Source organism: Saccopteryx leptura, chromosome 3, assembly GCF_036850995.1.
Source record: "Saccopteryx leptura isolate mSacLep1 chromosome 3, mSacLep1_pri_phased_curated, whole genome shotgun sequence".
NCBI classification, from domain to species: Eukaryota; Metazoa; Chordata; class Mammalia; order Chiroptera; family Emballonuridae; genus Saccopteryx; species Saccopteryx leptura.
In genome coordinates, this window is record NC_089505.1 from 308275915 (window position 1) to 308294088 (window position 18174).

The following is an 18174-nucleotide window of genomic DNA, read 5'->3' on the forward strand; positions in this document are numbered from 1 at the left end:
ACATAAAAACTACGCCTTAACGTAATTTCTTTTAAGAATGCCTCCTAGAAAATACACCACTGAAGAGGAGAGAAAAGGAGCTAAAGCTGCACAAAAACAGCTTTCTCAACAAAAAGAAACCACTGAGCAGAGAAAGACAAGGCTTGCTTCAAGTCCCAGAGCAAATGCGTCTTTCTCAGCAAAATGAGACTGATGAGCATAGAGAAACAAGGCTTGCCTCAGATGCAAGACAAAAAAGCCTGTCTCGACAAAATGAGTCCCTTGAACAAAGGCAGGAGAGAAATGCAAAAATAACAACAGAGTAATGCTGACCAAAACGCAAAAAGGATTAAAACAGTTTCAAACAGAGAAACTTTAATTTTTGAGCATTCTTCTGGTGACATGAATATTAAATGTGAACACTGTCAGTCCTTAAACTTCAAGTTAGAAACTAATCGATTTGACTGTGGCAAGAAAAGATTTTCTCTATGTTGCAAGTACGGAAATATTGTAAAAAATGATGGAAAGATCTACACAAGAAATGTTGTGTACAAAGAAATCTTTGACATGTGAATTAACATTTTATTATTTAAATCACCTTTATTTATTGAGCTAGCGGTGGCTCTTAAGCAATGTACCGCCAGTGGTTTCCTTCATTGCACTCTATTTTAAGCAATTAAGCAAGTAGAAGGGGGAAACCCCATGGGGCACTAAGCAAAGGGGCATCCTCGCCGCCTGCCCTGGGTAATTCCGTTTGAATTAGAAGACACCTTTGCACAAATCATTTTAATTACAATTTATAATATCTAGAATAGCGGTCATTTCGTATGACCGCCGGGCTTTCTAGTAACTATATATACCCCAGCTCAAAGCACGTATGAGAAGCAATCAATGAACAACTAAAGTGCCACAACTACAAGCTGATACTTCTCATCTCTCTCCCTTCCTGTCTGTCTCTGCCTCTCATTTAAAAACAAAAAAACAAAACAAAAAAAAAACCCTAGGTGATCACAAGCAGATCAAAAAGTCAACATCATCTGGACAGAATAAAGTAAACAAAGCATAGTCCACACAATCAGAAAACAAGTAACTACCAAAGGAAGCAAAACAAAAAGTGAAAATTCAATTACTATGATCAAACGTACTGGTTACAATAAATATAAATGGATTTAAACATCCCTCTCTGATTTAATTCTCAGATTACAGTTCAAATACAAATTCAAAAAACTAAATATACAAGCTAACCAAAAAAATGTAAAATGGTAAGAAGTAAAAATGAAAATAATAAAAATAGGTACTAGGGCCCGACCAGGCGGTGGCACAGTGGATAGAGCATCAGACTGGGATGCAGAGGACCCAGGTTCGAAATCCCGAGGTTGCTGGCTTGAGCACAGGCTCACCAGCTTGAGTGAGGGGTCGCTGGCTTGAGCGTGGGATCATAGACATGACCCCATGGTCGCTGGCTTGAAGCCCAAAGTCGTTGGCTTAAGTCCAGGGTCACTGGCTTAAGGGGTCACTTGCTCTGCTGTAGCCCCCCAGTCAAGGCACATATGAAAAAGCAAACATTGAACAACTAAGGCACTACAACGAAGAATTGATGCTTCTCATCTCTCTCCCTTCCTGTCTGTCTGTCCCTATCTGTCCTTCTCTCTGACTCTCTCTCTGTCTCTGTCAAAAAAAATAGGTACCGGGCATTACATAAATAAGGGAAAAATGGCATCTAGCAACGATAACCTCAGAATTAAGGGCAAAAGGCATTAAACAAATTATAGCTGGTTTCAAAATCTATGGTATTTCACAATTAAACTTTAAGAGTCACAAAAGTATATACTTCTAAGGAATACAGTTTTTTTCTTAAACATAAATTGGCAGAAACAGAATTATGGGAAACTAAAAAATCTCTTTCATTCTAAATAACCTATAAACTTAACTTAAAAAATAGGACATTTGAACATTATACTTTAAAAGGCTGAACTTCCTTATCCTAAAAACAAAGACTATTGCCAAACATTTCTAGAGCATTGAAAATATACAAAAAATATAGATTTATAAATTTTTTAAACAATGTTTTAGCAAATGCTAATTGTGAATATTTACCATTTCTACTACCATGAAATCCCGAGATAAGAAATCAAATAGTGTGTCTGAACCACTCAGAAATGGCTCATATTATTAAAAATGGGTTACACCTTACACGGTACACCAGACCACAGTCATATACCAGAGGATCCCACTGGTAAACTGATCTTATTGTGAGTACTGCTTAGAAGAAATGATGTTTGTATAAATCTAAATTTCTAAAAATAATTTTCTTAAATTGGGTTAAACCTATAAGACATACAGGGTTTTTAAAAATGTGATCTAGCCTAACCTGGTGGTGGAACAGTGGACAGAGAGTTGATCTGAGATGCGGGGTCCCAGGTTTGAAACCCTAAGGTCACCAGTTTGAGAGCAGGATCATCAATATGATCCTGGGGTCACTGGCTTGAAGCCCAAGGTCGCTGGATTGAGCCCAAGGTCACAGGCTTGAGCACGTAAGTGGTCATTGGCTCAGGTTGAGTCTCCCAGTCAAGGCACAAATGAGAAGCAATAAGTGAAGCAACTACAAGTTGATGCTTCTTATCTCTCTCCTCCTCCTCCCTCCTGTCGCTCCCTTTCTCTCTCACACACATACAAAAAAGTGTGGTCCATAAACTGACTACATCTCAATCCCTCAGACTCAGTAAATCAGATACTGTGTAGCTGAGACCCGAGAACATGTATTTTTAACAAGTCCCCTGTGATACTTATGCAGCATTTTAAATACAGATTACGTTATGAGCATGAGTGCAAACTAGATCCTCTAGGTAGGGGGCAGCTATCTTTCTGGAGAGAAACCTCTGTCTAATGTTGACTCATACACCTGAGAACTTTGATCCCCTGAGACATGAACTTCAAACCAGTCTGTGGTGAGCCACCAGTTCTTCCTCTTTAACTTCCAACCCATCGTGGACAAACGTGTAAACAGAATCAGAATGCATTACCAGATAAATGAAAAAATTTAAAAAGACATTACACAATTCAAACCCAACTCTGTATTAGTAGATTCAACAGACATCAAACTACTACATCAGTTTCAAAACATTTATGCTCAATTTCTATACTTTTGTTATGAACAGTTAGAGCAGGGGTCCCCAAACTACGGCCTGCGGGCCACATGCGGCCCCCTGAGGTCATTTATCCGGACCCCGCCACACTTCCGGAAGGGGCACCTCTTTCATTGGTGGTCAGTGAGAGGAGCATAGTTCCCATTGAAATACTGGTCAGTTGGTTGATTTAAATTTACTTGTTCTTTATTTTAAATATTGTATTTGTTCCCGTTTTGTTTTTTTTACTTTAAAATAAGATCTGTGCAGTGTGCATAGGGATTTGTTCATAGTTTTTTTTATAGGCTGGCCCTCCAATGGTCTGAGGGACAGTGAACTGGCCCCCTGTGTAAAAAGTTTGGGGACCCCTGAGTTAGAGGGTGCTGGCCATCGACCATGGGAACAAGACTAAAGAGAGGCCCTGGTCAGGTGGCTCAGTGGATTGTGTCGACACTGTGCACCAGAGGTCATGGGTTCGATGCCAGCCAGGGCATGAACTAGAAACGATAAATGAATGCACCACTAAATGGAACATCCAAGTGAAACAGCGAGCTGACGCTTTTCTCTCTCTCTCCTTCTTCCGTCTAGTTTTCTCTCCTCCTCTCTCTCTATCAGTGTGGGGAAAAGACTAAGAAGAGCCAAGTAAATCTGATTACACTCTCTGGGGGGAAGAGCAACAAAGCCCAGTGACGTCATCACACACGTACCCAGAGCCAATCTGCAATAGAAGGGGGAATACAAGCCCCTCTTCCGCTCGCTCACATGCTCACACCTCCACGACTCTCACACTGAAAGTGGGCTAACTCTAGGTTTAACTGACATTTCTGTCTGGGGCTCACCTTTGTTTCTTCCCCAATTATATTCTGTCTTTCATAGTAGTGCTGAAGTTGTTGGTTATGTTTTTCTTCTTCTTCCTTCTTCTTTTTTTCTGCTTCTTTTCGTCTTTCTTCAGCTAACCGAATAAGCTCCTCATTTTTTAGTCTTTGCTTTAAAATAAAAAGAAAAATATATACTCTCCATACATACATTCTCACAGTCTATTCAAAAATGTGCTGCTTTATTTGTCTGAAGTAAAGAGAGGTAAAACTGAAGATACCAATGACAGTGTTCTTTAACATCAAGAAGTTATCTGCTTAACGATAACACATTAGACATCTTTTGTAACGACCTTAGCCCAAACCACATTTTGGCTTTAAAAATCATCATTTATCTCTTTTTTTAACTTAGTCTTTCACTTTAATTGAATAATATGCAATGAATGGATACTAATCTGGTCTTTTCTACATGTATTCCAAGACTGGTCTTCCTCTGGAGGTGATAAACATGTTTTCAAGTCAGAATAAAAGTTTCCTTCCCAGACTAAATAGAAACACAGCGTGGGCAGAAAACGCACCTCCTCCTCCTTCTCCCTCTTCCGCTCCTGCTCCTCCTCGTACTCCCGTTGGATGCGCGCCCGCTGCTCCGCCAGCCGCCTCTCCTCGCGCTCCTCCGCCAGCCTCAGGCGCTCGCGCTCCGCCTCCTCCCTCTGCCTCTTCTCCTCAATCTGAACAAGGACCCCGGGCATTTCTTTGTAAATACTGAGAAGCTGGAGTACCACTTAACTTTTCTAGTAGCCTATGAATTCAACATTCGTATACTCTTTTTGCAAGTTAAAATGACTTCCTGAATTTTTCATTTTCCTGTATTTTCTTAGGGAGGTTATATGATGTGACGTTGACAGCAATGAGTAAAATTCCAGCCCCACCAAATACTTAAAAACTGTGTAACCTTAAGAAACTTTCCTGTTCGGTTTCCTCCTCTTAATAACTAGATGTGTCAAAGTTCCCTGGCTTGATTAGTATCCTGAACAACAGTAAAATCAGTATTTCAGCATTTATTATTCTTTATGCAAGAATCCCTCCCTCAGAATGCCCTTTCTCCTTTCTTACTAACTGGCAAATTGTAAGGGAAAAGAGGATTTTAGCCACAAGGACTCACAAGGAAGGCTCGTCCTGAACGTGGCCTGTGGTGTGCAGTGCTGAACACTCTGGGGGACGCTGGAAGGCAATGCAGGGCCTGAGGCAGGGAACCCTCGGACAGGGAGGCAGGGAAGCTCAATGGTACTCAGTGGATTTCAGTTACTCTTACGTACACACTGATTACAGCCATTCGTATTATTTTGTTGTTCTATCTGCCATGGCCCTAGCTTCAAGACTTACATCTAGTGCTGTCAATCTTTTGAACTATAAGAACTTTAATCTTCTTACATGTCCCATGATATTATAGCTAGTGCTTTTTCCAACACTTGTTTCTCACACATTAAATATACACAATACTAATTTTAGTACTAAGCAGTATGCACATAATCAATTCTCTAAGAACCATGTACCTAGAGAAAACATATACGGAAAATAAAACCTCACATTTAACAATCAGTTCCCCACTTCTTCTAGTCCATGAAAAAATATCACAATCAGGGTCTCCTCCATTAAGGGTCACAACATAAATAGGTCACACTCAGTGACTCCACATAACTATCATTCCAACAGAAAGAGGAAAGCCAGCTTCTAGGTGAGGGGCTTTCAAACGGTCTGATACAAGAGTACTTCAAGGGTCCTGCAACTATTTTATTTTTTTTTAATTTTTTAAGACTTTATTGATTTTATACAGGAGAGAGAGAGAGTGAGTGAGGAGGAGCTGGAAGCATCAACTCAGTAGTTGCTTCTGGTATATGCCTTGACCGGGGTATGGCCAGGGTTTCTAACCAGTGACTTCAGCATTCTAGGTCCACATTTTATCCACTGCGCTACCACAGGTCAGGCTATTTTATTAAATGTATTATTTTTAAGCTCTAATTTAAAATGGTATCTAAACATGCACACGTGCTATTTAGCAGATTTTAACCACATGAAGACTGCCGGTGCATTAACTTAAATTTTTGGCACAAACACAGGGGAGCCAAGGCTTCTTTTGCCATCTTTGTGCACAGATCTGAACATTTTATAACATTTCTTTTAACACTTAAGTTTGGGGATACTTCTTGCCTGACACTACTACATTGTTGAATAGTAGTACCAGTTAGCTAGTTCTGTGTTAGACTTTGAGGGGAAAGAAGTCTAGGTTAAGAGACCACTCGCCTGATCTGTGGTGGCGCAGTGGGTAGAGCACCGGCCTGTAACGCTGAGGTTGCTGGTTTGAAACTCTGGGCTTGCCAGGTCAAGGCACATACAAGCAATCAATGAACAACTGAAGTGAAGCAAGCTGATATATCTTGCTCCACCCCTCTCTCCTCTTTCTGTAAAATCAATAAATAAAATCTTTAAAATAGAAACACTGCTAAAAAAAAGGGGGGGAGGGGGAATTAAGAGGCTGCTAAAACAAAGACATGTGAACCCATTGAGAGCAATCCATTCACAGGCCTCAGGTTTTACAGGTCAAAGAACTGAATGCTGGACTTCCTCTGAAACTAACCTACTTAAAAAGCTTCCCTGTTACTAGATTTTCCAGAGGGAAAGACTTCCCAGATCTCTCTGGAAATTAAGTTCCGTGCCCACAGATGCAAGACGTAAGTCAGGAGACAGTTCCAGCACCAGCCTCCGGGGCTGAGCCTCTCTGCCTGGATTTTGGCTGGAGGTCATAAAATACACTGCTCACAAAAATTAGGGAATATTTCAAAATGAATATGAAGCAATTTAAAAAAGAAGCATTTGTTGTTGTTTTTTTAATTAAACAAGAACATCAGAAAAGCAATTGACAAGTCAAAGTTGATTATGCAAATGAGATACAAAACCAACTTTTGTTTCATTGGTGAAAATACACTATACAAAAGGCTGAAAGTACTGGAGTACCTGCATGTTCCCTGATCCTCTAATTTTTGTGAGCAGTATATTTTTCTCAAAGTCTTGAGATTTAATGAGATAAGATATGTAAAAGTATCTTAGAAACAATAACAAAGCTATACAATAGCAAGATTTTATTTATTTCCTGAATTCTACCCTAACCAGTGGTCAGCAAACCATGGCTTGTGAGCCACATGCAGCTCTTTGGCCCCTTGAGTGTGGCTCAAAGGCCAGATTAGGAGTACACTAATTAAGTTAATAACAATGTACCTATCTATATAGTTTAAGTTTAAAAAATTTGGCTCTCAAAAGAAATTTCAATCATTGTACTGTTGATATTTGGCTCTGTTGACTAATGAGTTTGCCGACCACTGCCCTAGATCATGCCAACACTTGCAAAGTACAATAAAAGCTATGTAAATTTTGATTTGCTGTCTTTATGGGCAACATACCAGGGGGGCCTTTCAAGTCTCACAGGAACCTCTATGACTCTCAAAATGCTACTACAGGACTTGAGTGGCCAATCCCTTTCTGACTTCTGATGCTACTCTCTTATATTCAGTATCTCTATTCATGCGTTGACCCTTACAAAGGTCTTTCCATCCATTTCCACTGTCACCACTTGAGTAAAATACTGCTTCCAATGTCTTCACATCCCAATAATAGATCCTACACACTAATGCCAAATCAATCATCCTTAAAGCTGCATCTATTATGCCATTGCCTTACATAAGCATCCACAAAATTAGGATCAGAAAGCTTTAAGAGGAATTTAAGAAATTGGGATTAGTTTGAACAGCCTTAAATGTCAGACTAAGGAATTTGGAAATTCCTGTAGAAAAGAGAAGGTACTACCGGGTTTTGAGTAAAAAGAGTAACATATAAAGTCATATGAAAGGAAGATGAAGCAGGCCACCAGAGTAATCTGAGGATGGAAGGTCTTGTGGGTAGAGACAGTGGGGGGAGGGGAAGAAACTGTGAGTCCCTCAGGGCAGGTCTCTCATTCACTCTGGTGTCCTGAGTATTCAGCCCAAGGGAGAGCACAGTATGAGAGTTCAGAATGTCTGCCTGCTTAATCAACAGTAGGTGTTCAAGTACCTTCCTTTGGGCATTCCTACTACATATTTTATTTTTATTTTTTATTTATTTATTTTTTTTTTGCATTTTTCTGAAGCTGGAAACAGGGAGAGACAGTCAGACAGACTCCCGCATGCGCCCGACCAGGATCCACCCGGCACGCCCACCATGGGGCGATGCTCTGCCCATCCTGGGCGTCGCCATATTGCGACCAGAGCCACTCTAGCGCCTGAGGCAGAGGCCACAGAGCCATCCCCAGCGCCCGGGCCATCTGTGCTCCAATGGAGCCTTGGCTGCGGGAGGGGAAGAGAGAGACAGAGAGGAAAGCGCGGCGGAGGGGTGGAGAAGCAAATGGGCGCTTCTCCTGTGTGCCCTCCTCCGCACGCTAGGCCAACGCTCTACCGCTGAGCCAACCGGCCAGGGCCCCTACTAAATATTTTAAATGCTATTTGTTTACATACATAAATGCAGCAAACAAATGCAAGTGTGATTATATCAATTTTTTATTTCCAATCTATACTACTGAGTCAAGAATAACAAATCTTTGAAAAAGGAAAAAACTACTGACTTTCTCATAACATAAAAATATCTAAAAAGACTAACTCTCTGCTAAACAGGTAAATATTTTATTAAGTCTTTGAGTCTTAGAAATTTTAGCACTCTTAACAATTTGTGATTTAATAAAGTTTAGTAAAGATTAAGTCAACAGGTATACCTAACACGTCTCCTTATTCCTTTTTCAGAAATGACTGACATAATTTTAGTACTACCTATATCTGATATAAATTAGACATTGTAGATAATTACATGGCATTTTAGAATTTATTCTTTTTCCTGTGGATAAAATTTCTGCAAGTTCAGTTCATTAAGACTTATGAAACTTTGAAACTATGGTCAAATAAACATTTCACCTGAAACCGAAGAAAATTCTTGTATAATTCTTGCTGTTTAATCTGAAGTTCAGTTGGAGGCTCACCAAATACATTTCCCCGAGCAAAAGGAGAGCTCTGTGTTTGCACATGACCTTAAAAGAGAAGTTTTGCAAAAACGTACCATTAGCCAATGGTTAAAAAATGTAAACATTAAAGAATGTAGAGTTAGCTACTAAATTCATATTTTTAAAAAAATGTGCTAAATATGGAAGTCCAGAAGTTACAATCAGAAAAGGAAGGCTGATATTAGATTCTAAAGACCAGGTGAAAAGTAATGAAAGAAAAAGGTCAAACTAAAATAAAATTAGTATTTGAAAAATCGTAATATATCTGGGCCCCAACCGGTGCTCAGTGGATAGAGTGTCGGCCCAGCATATGGACATCCCGGGTTCAATTCCTGGTCAGAGCACACAGGAGAGGTGACCATCTGCTTCTCTCCACCCTCTCCCCTTTCTCTCCCTTTTCCCCTTCTGCAGTCAGTGGCTTGACTGGTTCCAGCGTGGACCCAAGTGCTAAAGATAGCTCCATTAGAGCATATCCACCTGAGGCACTAAAAATAGCTCAGTACCCGAGTATCAGCCCAAGATGGGGTTGCCAGGTAGATCCCAGTCAGGGCACATGCAGGAGTCTATCTCACTAACTCCCCTCCTCTCACCTAAAAACAAAACAGAAATAAAAAAAAAGAAAAAGGAAAAAATATATATGTACTGTAAAGACCCCAAGAAAATGTAAAAACTAATACCTGAACAACTCTGATTACAGCACAGGCTTTAAAGTAAAATTTATGGAGAGAAAAAAAGTATGTTTAAGTTCTTATGTATGTAAATATTCTTTTCTTAAGAATACTGCTTAATTATATAGTAAAATGTATTATGTATACCTATATTAAAAATATCTAAATTGTTTAAAAAGAATTAGTAATTCCAAAAGTCTTCCCATCCATTACAACAATAAAAAGATATAAAAACGGTTATTAAAAATTAAAATGACTCTTACTCATCAAATAATTTTTACTTAAAAATTCTATCCAATTAATGGAATACACACACTTGTTATCAATCACCTCTAAGTAGTATTACAAATTCTGGGTAAGAAAAAAATTATTTCATAAAAGCAAGTTGGAAAATAATCATACCCCAGAAATCTCTATGAATGCAGAAAGACAAAATGGTATTTAAATTTAAGCCTCATATAACTTTCTGTATTATTTTTTATTTACCAATTCATCTGTGCACCATCACTCTAATGCATTTATTTCTCTCAGGTAGTTTGTGGAGGCCAACTGTTTGAGCTGAGTTGCCGTTTAGGTCTCCTGCCTCTGTATGTAAATTAGTGCTTATTTGAATAGATCAGCGGAAAGCCAAATCAATACTTACACATTATAATCTTATGCTATGGTGGAAAAGTAGTAAAACAAAACTGAATGGTATGTTTCACTTTAATGATCACTCAAATTCTAAACCTTTGAGGCAATTAGATAAGGAATATTATTAAAGACAAAGTTCTTCTAAATAAAAATCTAAACAAATTATAAAAATAAAGCCATAGGGGCCCTGGCCGGTCGGCCTGGCGTGCAGGAGTCCCGGGTTTGATTCCCGGCCAGGGCACACAGGAGAAGCACCCATCTGCTTCTCCACCCCTCCCCCTCTCCTTCCTCTCTGTCTCTCTCTTCCCCTCCTGCAGCCGAGGCTCCATTGGAGCAAAGTTGGCCCGGGCACTGAGGATGGCTCCATGGCCTCTGCCTCAGGCACTAGAATGGCTCTGGTTGCAACAGAGCGATGCCCCAGATGGGCAGAGCATTGCCCCCGGTGGGCGTGCCGGGTGGATCCCGGTCGGGCGCATGCGGGAGTCTGACTGCTTCCCTGTTTCCAACTTCAGAAAAATACAAAAAAATAAAAAAATAAAAATAAAACCATAGGGAAATGTGTTCTACACAAAGTAAATGGAAATGTATCTGGGCACTATGATAAGCCAAAATATAAATTTAAGCTAAATTAGTATGGACTTCATAAATATGGTTCTTCATCCAAGAACCATTAAGGGGAGAAAATGAATATTAGAAAGGGCCTCATAACAGACTTACATGAAAACAAAATATTAGAAAACAATTAACCTTGAGCACACATTATAACATTCGAATTTCACATATATTCAAGTTCCCTAAGGCCTTTAAAATATTAAATGCTACATTATGTATGTGTGTACACACATGTATATATAAATACACACACATGCATATACATAGACATACACTCATATACATATATTATGGCACAGCAACAAATTAGGTGACTTTGGATAGTTTCTTGCATTCATAAAGTCTATTCTAGGTTATTAGAGAATGAAAATTAACTTAGGAAATTTCAACTCACAAAAAAGAGGAATGCGCAGAAAGGCTAGACAACAAATTGTGCTGAGCACATTCAATCATCAGGCTTGTGCTCTTTCTTGGGAAAGGGTCGTGAAACTATATATGATTTCCAGGGTTTGCTGGCAAGCAGAGCTTATTACTAAGCAGACAAATCCTAGGCTGAGACAGAAGCACACACAACACTGGGCGCAGAAGACAAGGGCAGAGAGTGGGGTCTGTAGCACAGAGGTGCTAACGCAGACTCCTAGAAGAAGACGCAAATGAAGAGAAAGAGAATGATAATCAGAAAGAAGCCAAAAGTCTTTTAGCAGCGATAATATATACAAAAAGGTGTTTTAATACTTCTGCTGGTCTGAATTATTACAGACCCAGAGTCAAATTAACAATTTCATCAAAATCAAAAGTTCCAATTTTAGTGCTCCCAAAATCAAAAGTGGATCCACTGGATAAGATCTATTGTAAATCAAAGTAAGAAAGTATTTCTGGCAATTAAGGATCAAACAGCGGTACAGGCACGTACAGAAACACAGCGCAGGCTCCTGGCGCAGAAAGGCTGCAAGGAGAGGCGCCGCCACCAGGGGCTTCAGAGGTGCAAGGTGCTGACTAATGCCCACTTCCCTCCCAATATGCCTGTTTGGCCAGAAGTCATGTGGGCTAAATAAACATTTTTTAAATTTAAAACTCCAGGATATTTTAAAAGGACTTTTTATTGAAAAGTTCTTTTCTAGTCTAAAATCAAAACTTGTGAAAGAAGAAAAGCAAAATGTGTAGTAAATAAATGGTTAATTTTCTAAGAATCAACTTCCTCTGATTTTTACATATGTAACATACTTTCAGATTACTTGATTAAAACAATGACAATTTTTCCTGACGAGTCATAAATAAATGATAAATAATTTTCAATTTATAAAACTTTTAATTCAAGTATACTGTTTAAGAGCAAACCAAAGATATTTGCTTAAAATAGGGGGATGTGACCAGATATCAAATTAAACTTTAATTATTCACTTCTTTTGCACATTGTGAGAGAGCAAACAATTACTACAAGCAAAAAAATGCATCTCATTGTACAATTTATAATACTACATCTGATACCTCGCACCAATTCAAACAGTATGGGTACAAGAAGCAAACTATGTGTAAAAAGGACTATTGATTTTAAGCAATGTCCTCCTACTAGCAAAATAAAAATGTTAGCAGCAGCTAAAATATATGTAAGCAAATTACAAACCTCAGAAGAAATAGTATTAAGAAGTAAACTATACTTCCCTGTTCATTTTTTTCAAAATACCTTTGAAGAAAAGTTATTATAAAAAGCACAAGAAAACATGTTTTACTTCTTGACTCAGAGTAACCAAATTCTCAAAATTACAAGATTTTATCAGAGAACAGAAATGTTACTGAACAACCTCAGAAATGTAAAAGAAAAAGTAGAATGTGATTAAACACCTGAGTTTTTATTTGCAGAATCTTCTAGGTTCTCAGCATTTGAAGTGGCTAAATTTTGCTCTAGAGATACAACAGCCCTTTTATCTTCATATGGTCTTGCATCTGGATTATGGTAGGCATCTATATTTTGTCTGTGCATCCTATTCAAATCAGCTGAGAGGGAAAAATAAGCCATTGATTTCAATAAATACATTTCTATAATTAGTATGATTAATACATTTTCTCAAAGTAGGAAATCTGAAAGAAAAACAACAGGACAGAGCTGGAATAATTCAATGATATCTTGGTGCCCTGAAAACAGACACAAAATAATCAAAACTTAAAAGGTTTAAAAAAAATAACCTTATAAAATAAACTCAAAATTAGTAAAGAACTTAAAAATATACAGATCTTTGACAACCCATAAAATCCATATTTAACTGTTAGTTCAGAACCTGGAATCTCTTTAATATAGAAAATATAGCAACAAATGAAAGCAAGTCACAGTGAAATTTACTGAAGGTCACTAGAGTTCCCAATGAAACAATATAATTATGTGCGGGTTTTAAAACACATCTATAAATTCTTTGACAATCCTCCCTTAAAGATGGTGCTCAATTCCCCTCCCCTTGAATGTGGGCCATTGTCCATAACTCACTCTTATGAACAAGACACTTCAGAATGTAATAACTTCCAAGGCTACTTCATAAAAGACGTTATGGTTTCCACCTTGCTTGACCTATTACATCACTCACTCTGAAGAAAGTCAGCTACCATGTCATGAGGACACCGAAGGAGCCCTAGGGAGAGGCCCACATGACCAGAAACTGAGGCCTCAGGAGCCAGGTGAGGGAGCCAGACTAGAAACAAACTCTCCAGACCCAGTCAAGCCTTCAGATGACTACAGCGTACATTTTGACATCTTGGACTGCAACCTCATGAAAAACCCTGAGAAAGAACCATCAGCTAAACCACTCACAAATTACTGACCCACAGAACTGCAAGATAATAAATGTTTGTAATATTAAAACACTACATGTTGGGGTAATTTGTTACAGAGTTATAGATAGCATATACACGTGGCCAATATCTGAGCATGAAGGACTGGGCCAAACAACCAAGAAATCTTAAAAAACAGACTGTGTGGCTAAAGAACTCTAATGCTTTACAAATAAAAAGCAGTTCCCACAAACAGTGTGGACAGTATGACAGCAATAAAAGCAAAAATAAATCTGAAGATAAGAAGTATTTAACAAGAAGCTTGTTATGTTCAAGGATGTGTATGAACATGAATCACGATTAGATTACCAGACAGAACAAGGCAAATAACATGTGACTTTTACCCAAAAAAAATGAGAGTTTAGAATCAGGAAAGTTCACATCCTGCTACAAGCAACATTTAGAAGAGGACAGACTTAGAGCTTCCCAGCTGAGGCTGCTAGGAAAGCTTAATAAGAAACAGAGCCATGGCCTAACCAGGCGGTGGTGCAGTGGATGGAGTGTTGGCCTGAGACGTGGAAGACACATGTCCAAAGCCCTGAGGTTGCCGGCTTGAGCGCAATGTCACTGGCTTGAGTGTGGGATAGTGGACATGACCCCCATGGTCACTGGCTTGAGCCAGAGGTCACTCACTCTGCTGTAGCCCCAGGTCAAGGCACATATAAGAAAGCAATCAATGAACAACTAAGGTGCCGCAACAAAGAATTGATGCTTCTCATCTCTCTCCCTTCCTGTCTGTCCCTCTCTCTGTCTCTCTCTCTCTCTCGAAAAAAAAAAAATAATTAAAAGCATTCATATATTAAAAATAATAATAAGAAGAAACAGCCATGTGAGACAGAGCTCTGAAGCTCCGAGGGGTGAACACAAAGAGTGCTCCCAAGTAGTCCAGCTTGACTACAGCACAAAACACACGGACTAGAGCAATGAGAAATAAAATAAGAAAATGTGTGCCCGATGCCTATTCTGGAATATTCTGAAACACAAGCTGATGATTCTAAATTCTGCACATGGTGATGAAGACAATTTCGGTAGTTAGAGAAATAGTAATAGTAATAATGGCAGCTAACGTTAATACTCATTGTTTTTATATTCTATATAACTTATAAGATATGGTACTGTTACTTTCACCACAATATTAGAGATGAAAAACTAAACTAAATTAATTTGCTCAAAAACAACAAAGCCAGTAAATGGCACAGCAAGAATGTGAACTCCATCAGTGAGATGCAGAAGCCTCAATGATTTCTGAGTATGGCATAACAGAGTTGGGTATATTCTTGATACATATCATGTGGATGTGGGAAACAGAGGAGGAAGAATGAAGAAGTAATAAGGCAATGGCAAAGCAAGCAAGACATTATAAATCTCAGTTATAGTGGCGCATGAATAAAAATGAATTAAAGAACACTGAAGAGGCAGACCCTACAGTAGTCTTATTAACTGACTGAAAAGAGTCACTTTTTAGCTTGAATGATCAGAATTATGATGCATATACAGAGAAAAGCAACAATGAGTAGGAGTTACAAAGTGAAGTTGGGTTTCGCAAGCTAGGTGCACATAATCCCCCAGGCCTCAGGTGCAGAGATTCAGAAGACAGGTCAAAAGTGAAAAAGAGTTTTAAAAGTGCTCCAGGATGAAGAAAGAGGTATGAATATCATCCTCGGAGCAGACCTAAAGAGAAACACAGGAGCAGCAGAGATGAGGTGGGAGAGAATGGGTGGAAGAAGAGCATATCTAACTTAACACAAAACATCAGATGACAGTCGTAGAACAAGGACCATGCTCACAGACCTAGCAGCCTTTCAGCTAGTTCATAACCTACATCCACTAAATGTCAGCTGGCAGAGGACAGCATCTGGGAGGATGCACAGGATGCAAAGGAAGGAAGGAAGAAAGTGCCAACCCACTTCAAAGAGGAGGAGAACTGAAAATGATAAAAACCATACTCTGGAAATCAGGACATCAGCTATTTCTGAAAATGCAGCATCAGTGGAGCGGTGGGAGCCGGCAGTCACATTATAGAATACGAAGCAGGAAGAGGCAAGACAGGCACAACAAGCACAGACTGCTTTCTGAACATGCACTGTATGGTAAGGGAAGCATAACAAGGTCAAGAGTTTTGCTTGTCCTTAAGAATACAAGTAACCTAAGTATATTCAGAAGTGGAAGGAAAGAAATCAGTAGAAAAACTGAAAATAAAAGAAGGGACTAGAACAGTGGTCAGCAAACTCATTAGTCAACAGAGTCAAATATCAACAGAACAACAGTTGAAATTTCTTTTGAGAGCCAAATTTTTTAAACTATATAGGTAGGTACACTGCTTATCGAGGTGGCGCCCGTACGTGGTATTTTGTGGAAGATCCACACTCAAGGGGCCAAAGAGCCACATGTGGCTCGTGAGCCACGGTTTGCCAACCACTGGTCTAGAAGAAATTAGAGAAAAGTTGATTATAAGAAAATGACCAAGTGCCAAGGCCTGGTAAAACAAGAATTAGCTGCATGTTCCTATCCTCACCACCAAATCATGAGATCTAGCTGGATATGGGAGGGAAATAAAGAGAGAAAGACAGTAGGAAACCGAGGTCCCTAAAAAAGTCATAAAAATGGAATTTAAATGGGAAATTAATAATTTCATTGTCATCAAATTCACTAGAACAGCATAAGACCAGTCTATATAAATGCAAAATCACAATGAATAACACTACATATAGTATTCATCTATTTTCTTTACAAGATACAATATATCAAACTCACTCCTTCCAGACAATGCTCATAGCTATGGCTGTCACTCACTAGTAAGTGCTTAGGAAATGTAATCTCATTGTGATATGCACCTACACAAACTCTATATAAAGAGATAAATACCCTGTAAGTAAACAAACACTATGATAAGTTTCAAAATCAGTAACATGTTAGAGCAGGGGTCTCAAACTCGCGGCCCGCGAGTTTGAGAACAATTTTGTGCGGCCCACAGACTAATCCACGAAGTTCAAAATATTTTGGATAAAATTAAGTAAGTCTAGGGGCCTACTTGTATTTTTCATTTCTCTAGCATCCTAGCTAGATATTAGCTTAGTTAACAGCAGTTGTGATGCGAACTACAGTTTCTGGTCGTTTTGTGACACTGAGTAAACTGCATGTACGATTGTGCTTGTACTGATTTTTTTTTTTTCCAACTGCAGTGAGAAAAGTGTTGCGTAACAGTTGCCTTTTGTAGACCTAGTGCGGCCCGCAGAACGGCTGTGATCTTGCTCTGCGGCCCACATGCTGAGTTGAGTTTGAGACCCCTGTGTTAGAGTATACTGTTGTGATTACACAAATCCTCTCAATTAAAACAGGATATTTATATAAAAATTAAGACCATGGCCAGTTAGCTCAGTTAGTGTTGGCCTGACCTATGGACATCTAGGTTCAACCCGCAGTCAGGGCACATACAAGAAACGACCATCTGCTTCTCTTCCTCTATTTCTCCCCCTCCCCATTCTTTCTCTCTTTTCCTTCCACAGCCAGTGGCTAAATTGGTTCGAGCACTGGCACCAGGTGCTGAGGATAGCTCAGCTGATTCAAGCATCAGCCCCATCTGCGGTTGCTGGGTGGATCCCTGTCAAGGTGCATGCGAGAGTCTATCTCCATTCCTCTCACTTATAAATAAATAAAATAAATAAATAAAATTAGTTTTAGCAGAGTATATAACTATTATTTAAGATTAACAGATTCGGCAATCAAAACACATGTATATTGGTTTTTACTGGAAAAAAAATGATTTGTCAATTGTCACTCCTTGTCTATTTTTCTGTGAGGTAATAAAACAAAAGGTATGAAATCAGCTTAAAAATGAAAATTAAAAGACACATTTGTCAAGACTGCAATCTGCAAACTGCCAAGATATCGTTAACAAGGGTCTTTATTATGTAACACCCACTAATAAGTAACGCATAGAGAGTACTGAATTTCCTCATTCATTGTTTGTATATGAATTAAACACAATATTCTTGCACAGTATTACAGATCACTTATTTTAAAGCTATCTTACTAGTTTAAAAAAAACTTGTAGTAATAAGAGTTTTTTTGTTTTTTTCTAGGAAGTTTTTTAAAATTTTAAGTACTAGTTTAGGTAAAAACTTGCCAACTAACATGAACTTTTTACCCTGCAAACATCAGATGATAGATAATTTATAACAACAATAAATGAAAAGTACTCTGACAAGAAGGGCTTTCTAACCTGTTATATAGTGTGAGGCAAAAGGAGGTTTATAGTTGTCAGTGTGTGAAACACAGAGCTTATTGTATTATTACTTATTCGTTACTGTAGTATTTTCCATATGAACAACTGTAAACATAGCCCCACTCTGTATTTATCAAAATACGTCTTTTGCATTAAGATACATAAAAATAGACCTTGCCTTAAACGCTAGGATTCCCAATTCTTTCTACTCTCCAATCAT

General features: G+C 38.7%; 1 protein-coding gene across 1 annotated transcript in view; it reads right to left on the reverse strand.

Moving 5' to 3' along the window:
- Positions 1-18174, reverse strand: part of CSPP1 (centrosome and spindle pole associated protein 1) — a 109245-nt gene that overhangs the window by 29090 nt on the left and 61981 nt on the right. Inside the window, exons 18-21 of the mRNA XM_066378930.1 lie at positions 12752-12904; positions 8911-9023; positions 4498-4647; positions 3944-4090 (exon numbers count right to left, since the gene is read on the reverse strand). Of these exons, the coding sequence (XP_066235027.1) occupies positions 3944-4090; positions 4498-4647; positions 8911-9023; positions 12752-12904 (563 nt within the window). The remainder of the gene's footprint in view (positions 1-3943; positions 4091-4497; positions 4648-8910; positions 9024-12751; positions 12905-18174) is intronic.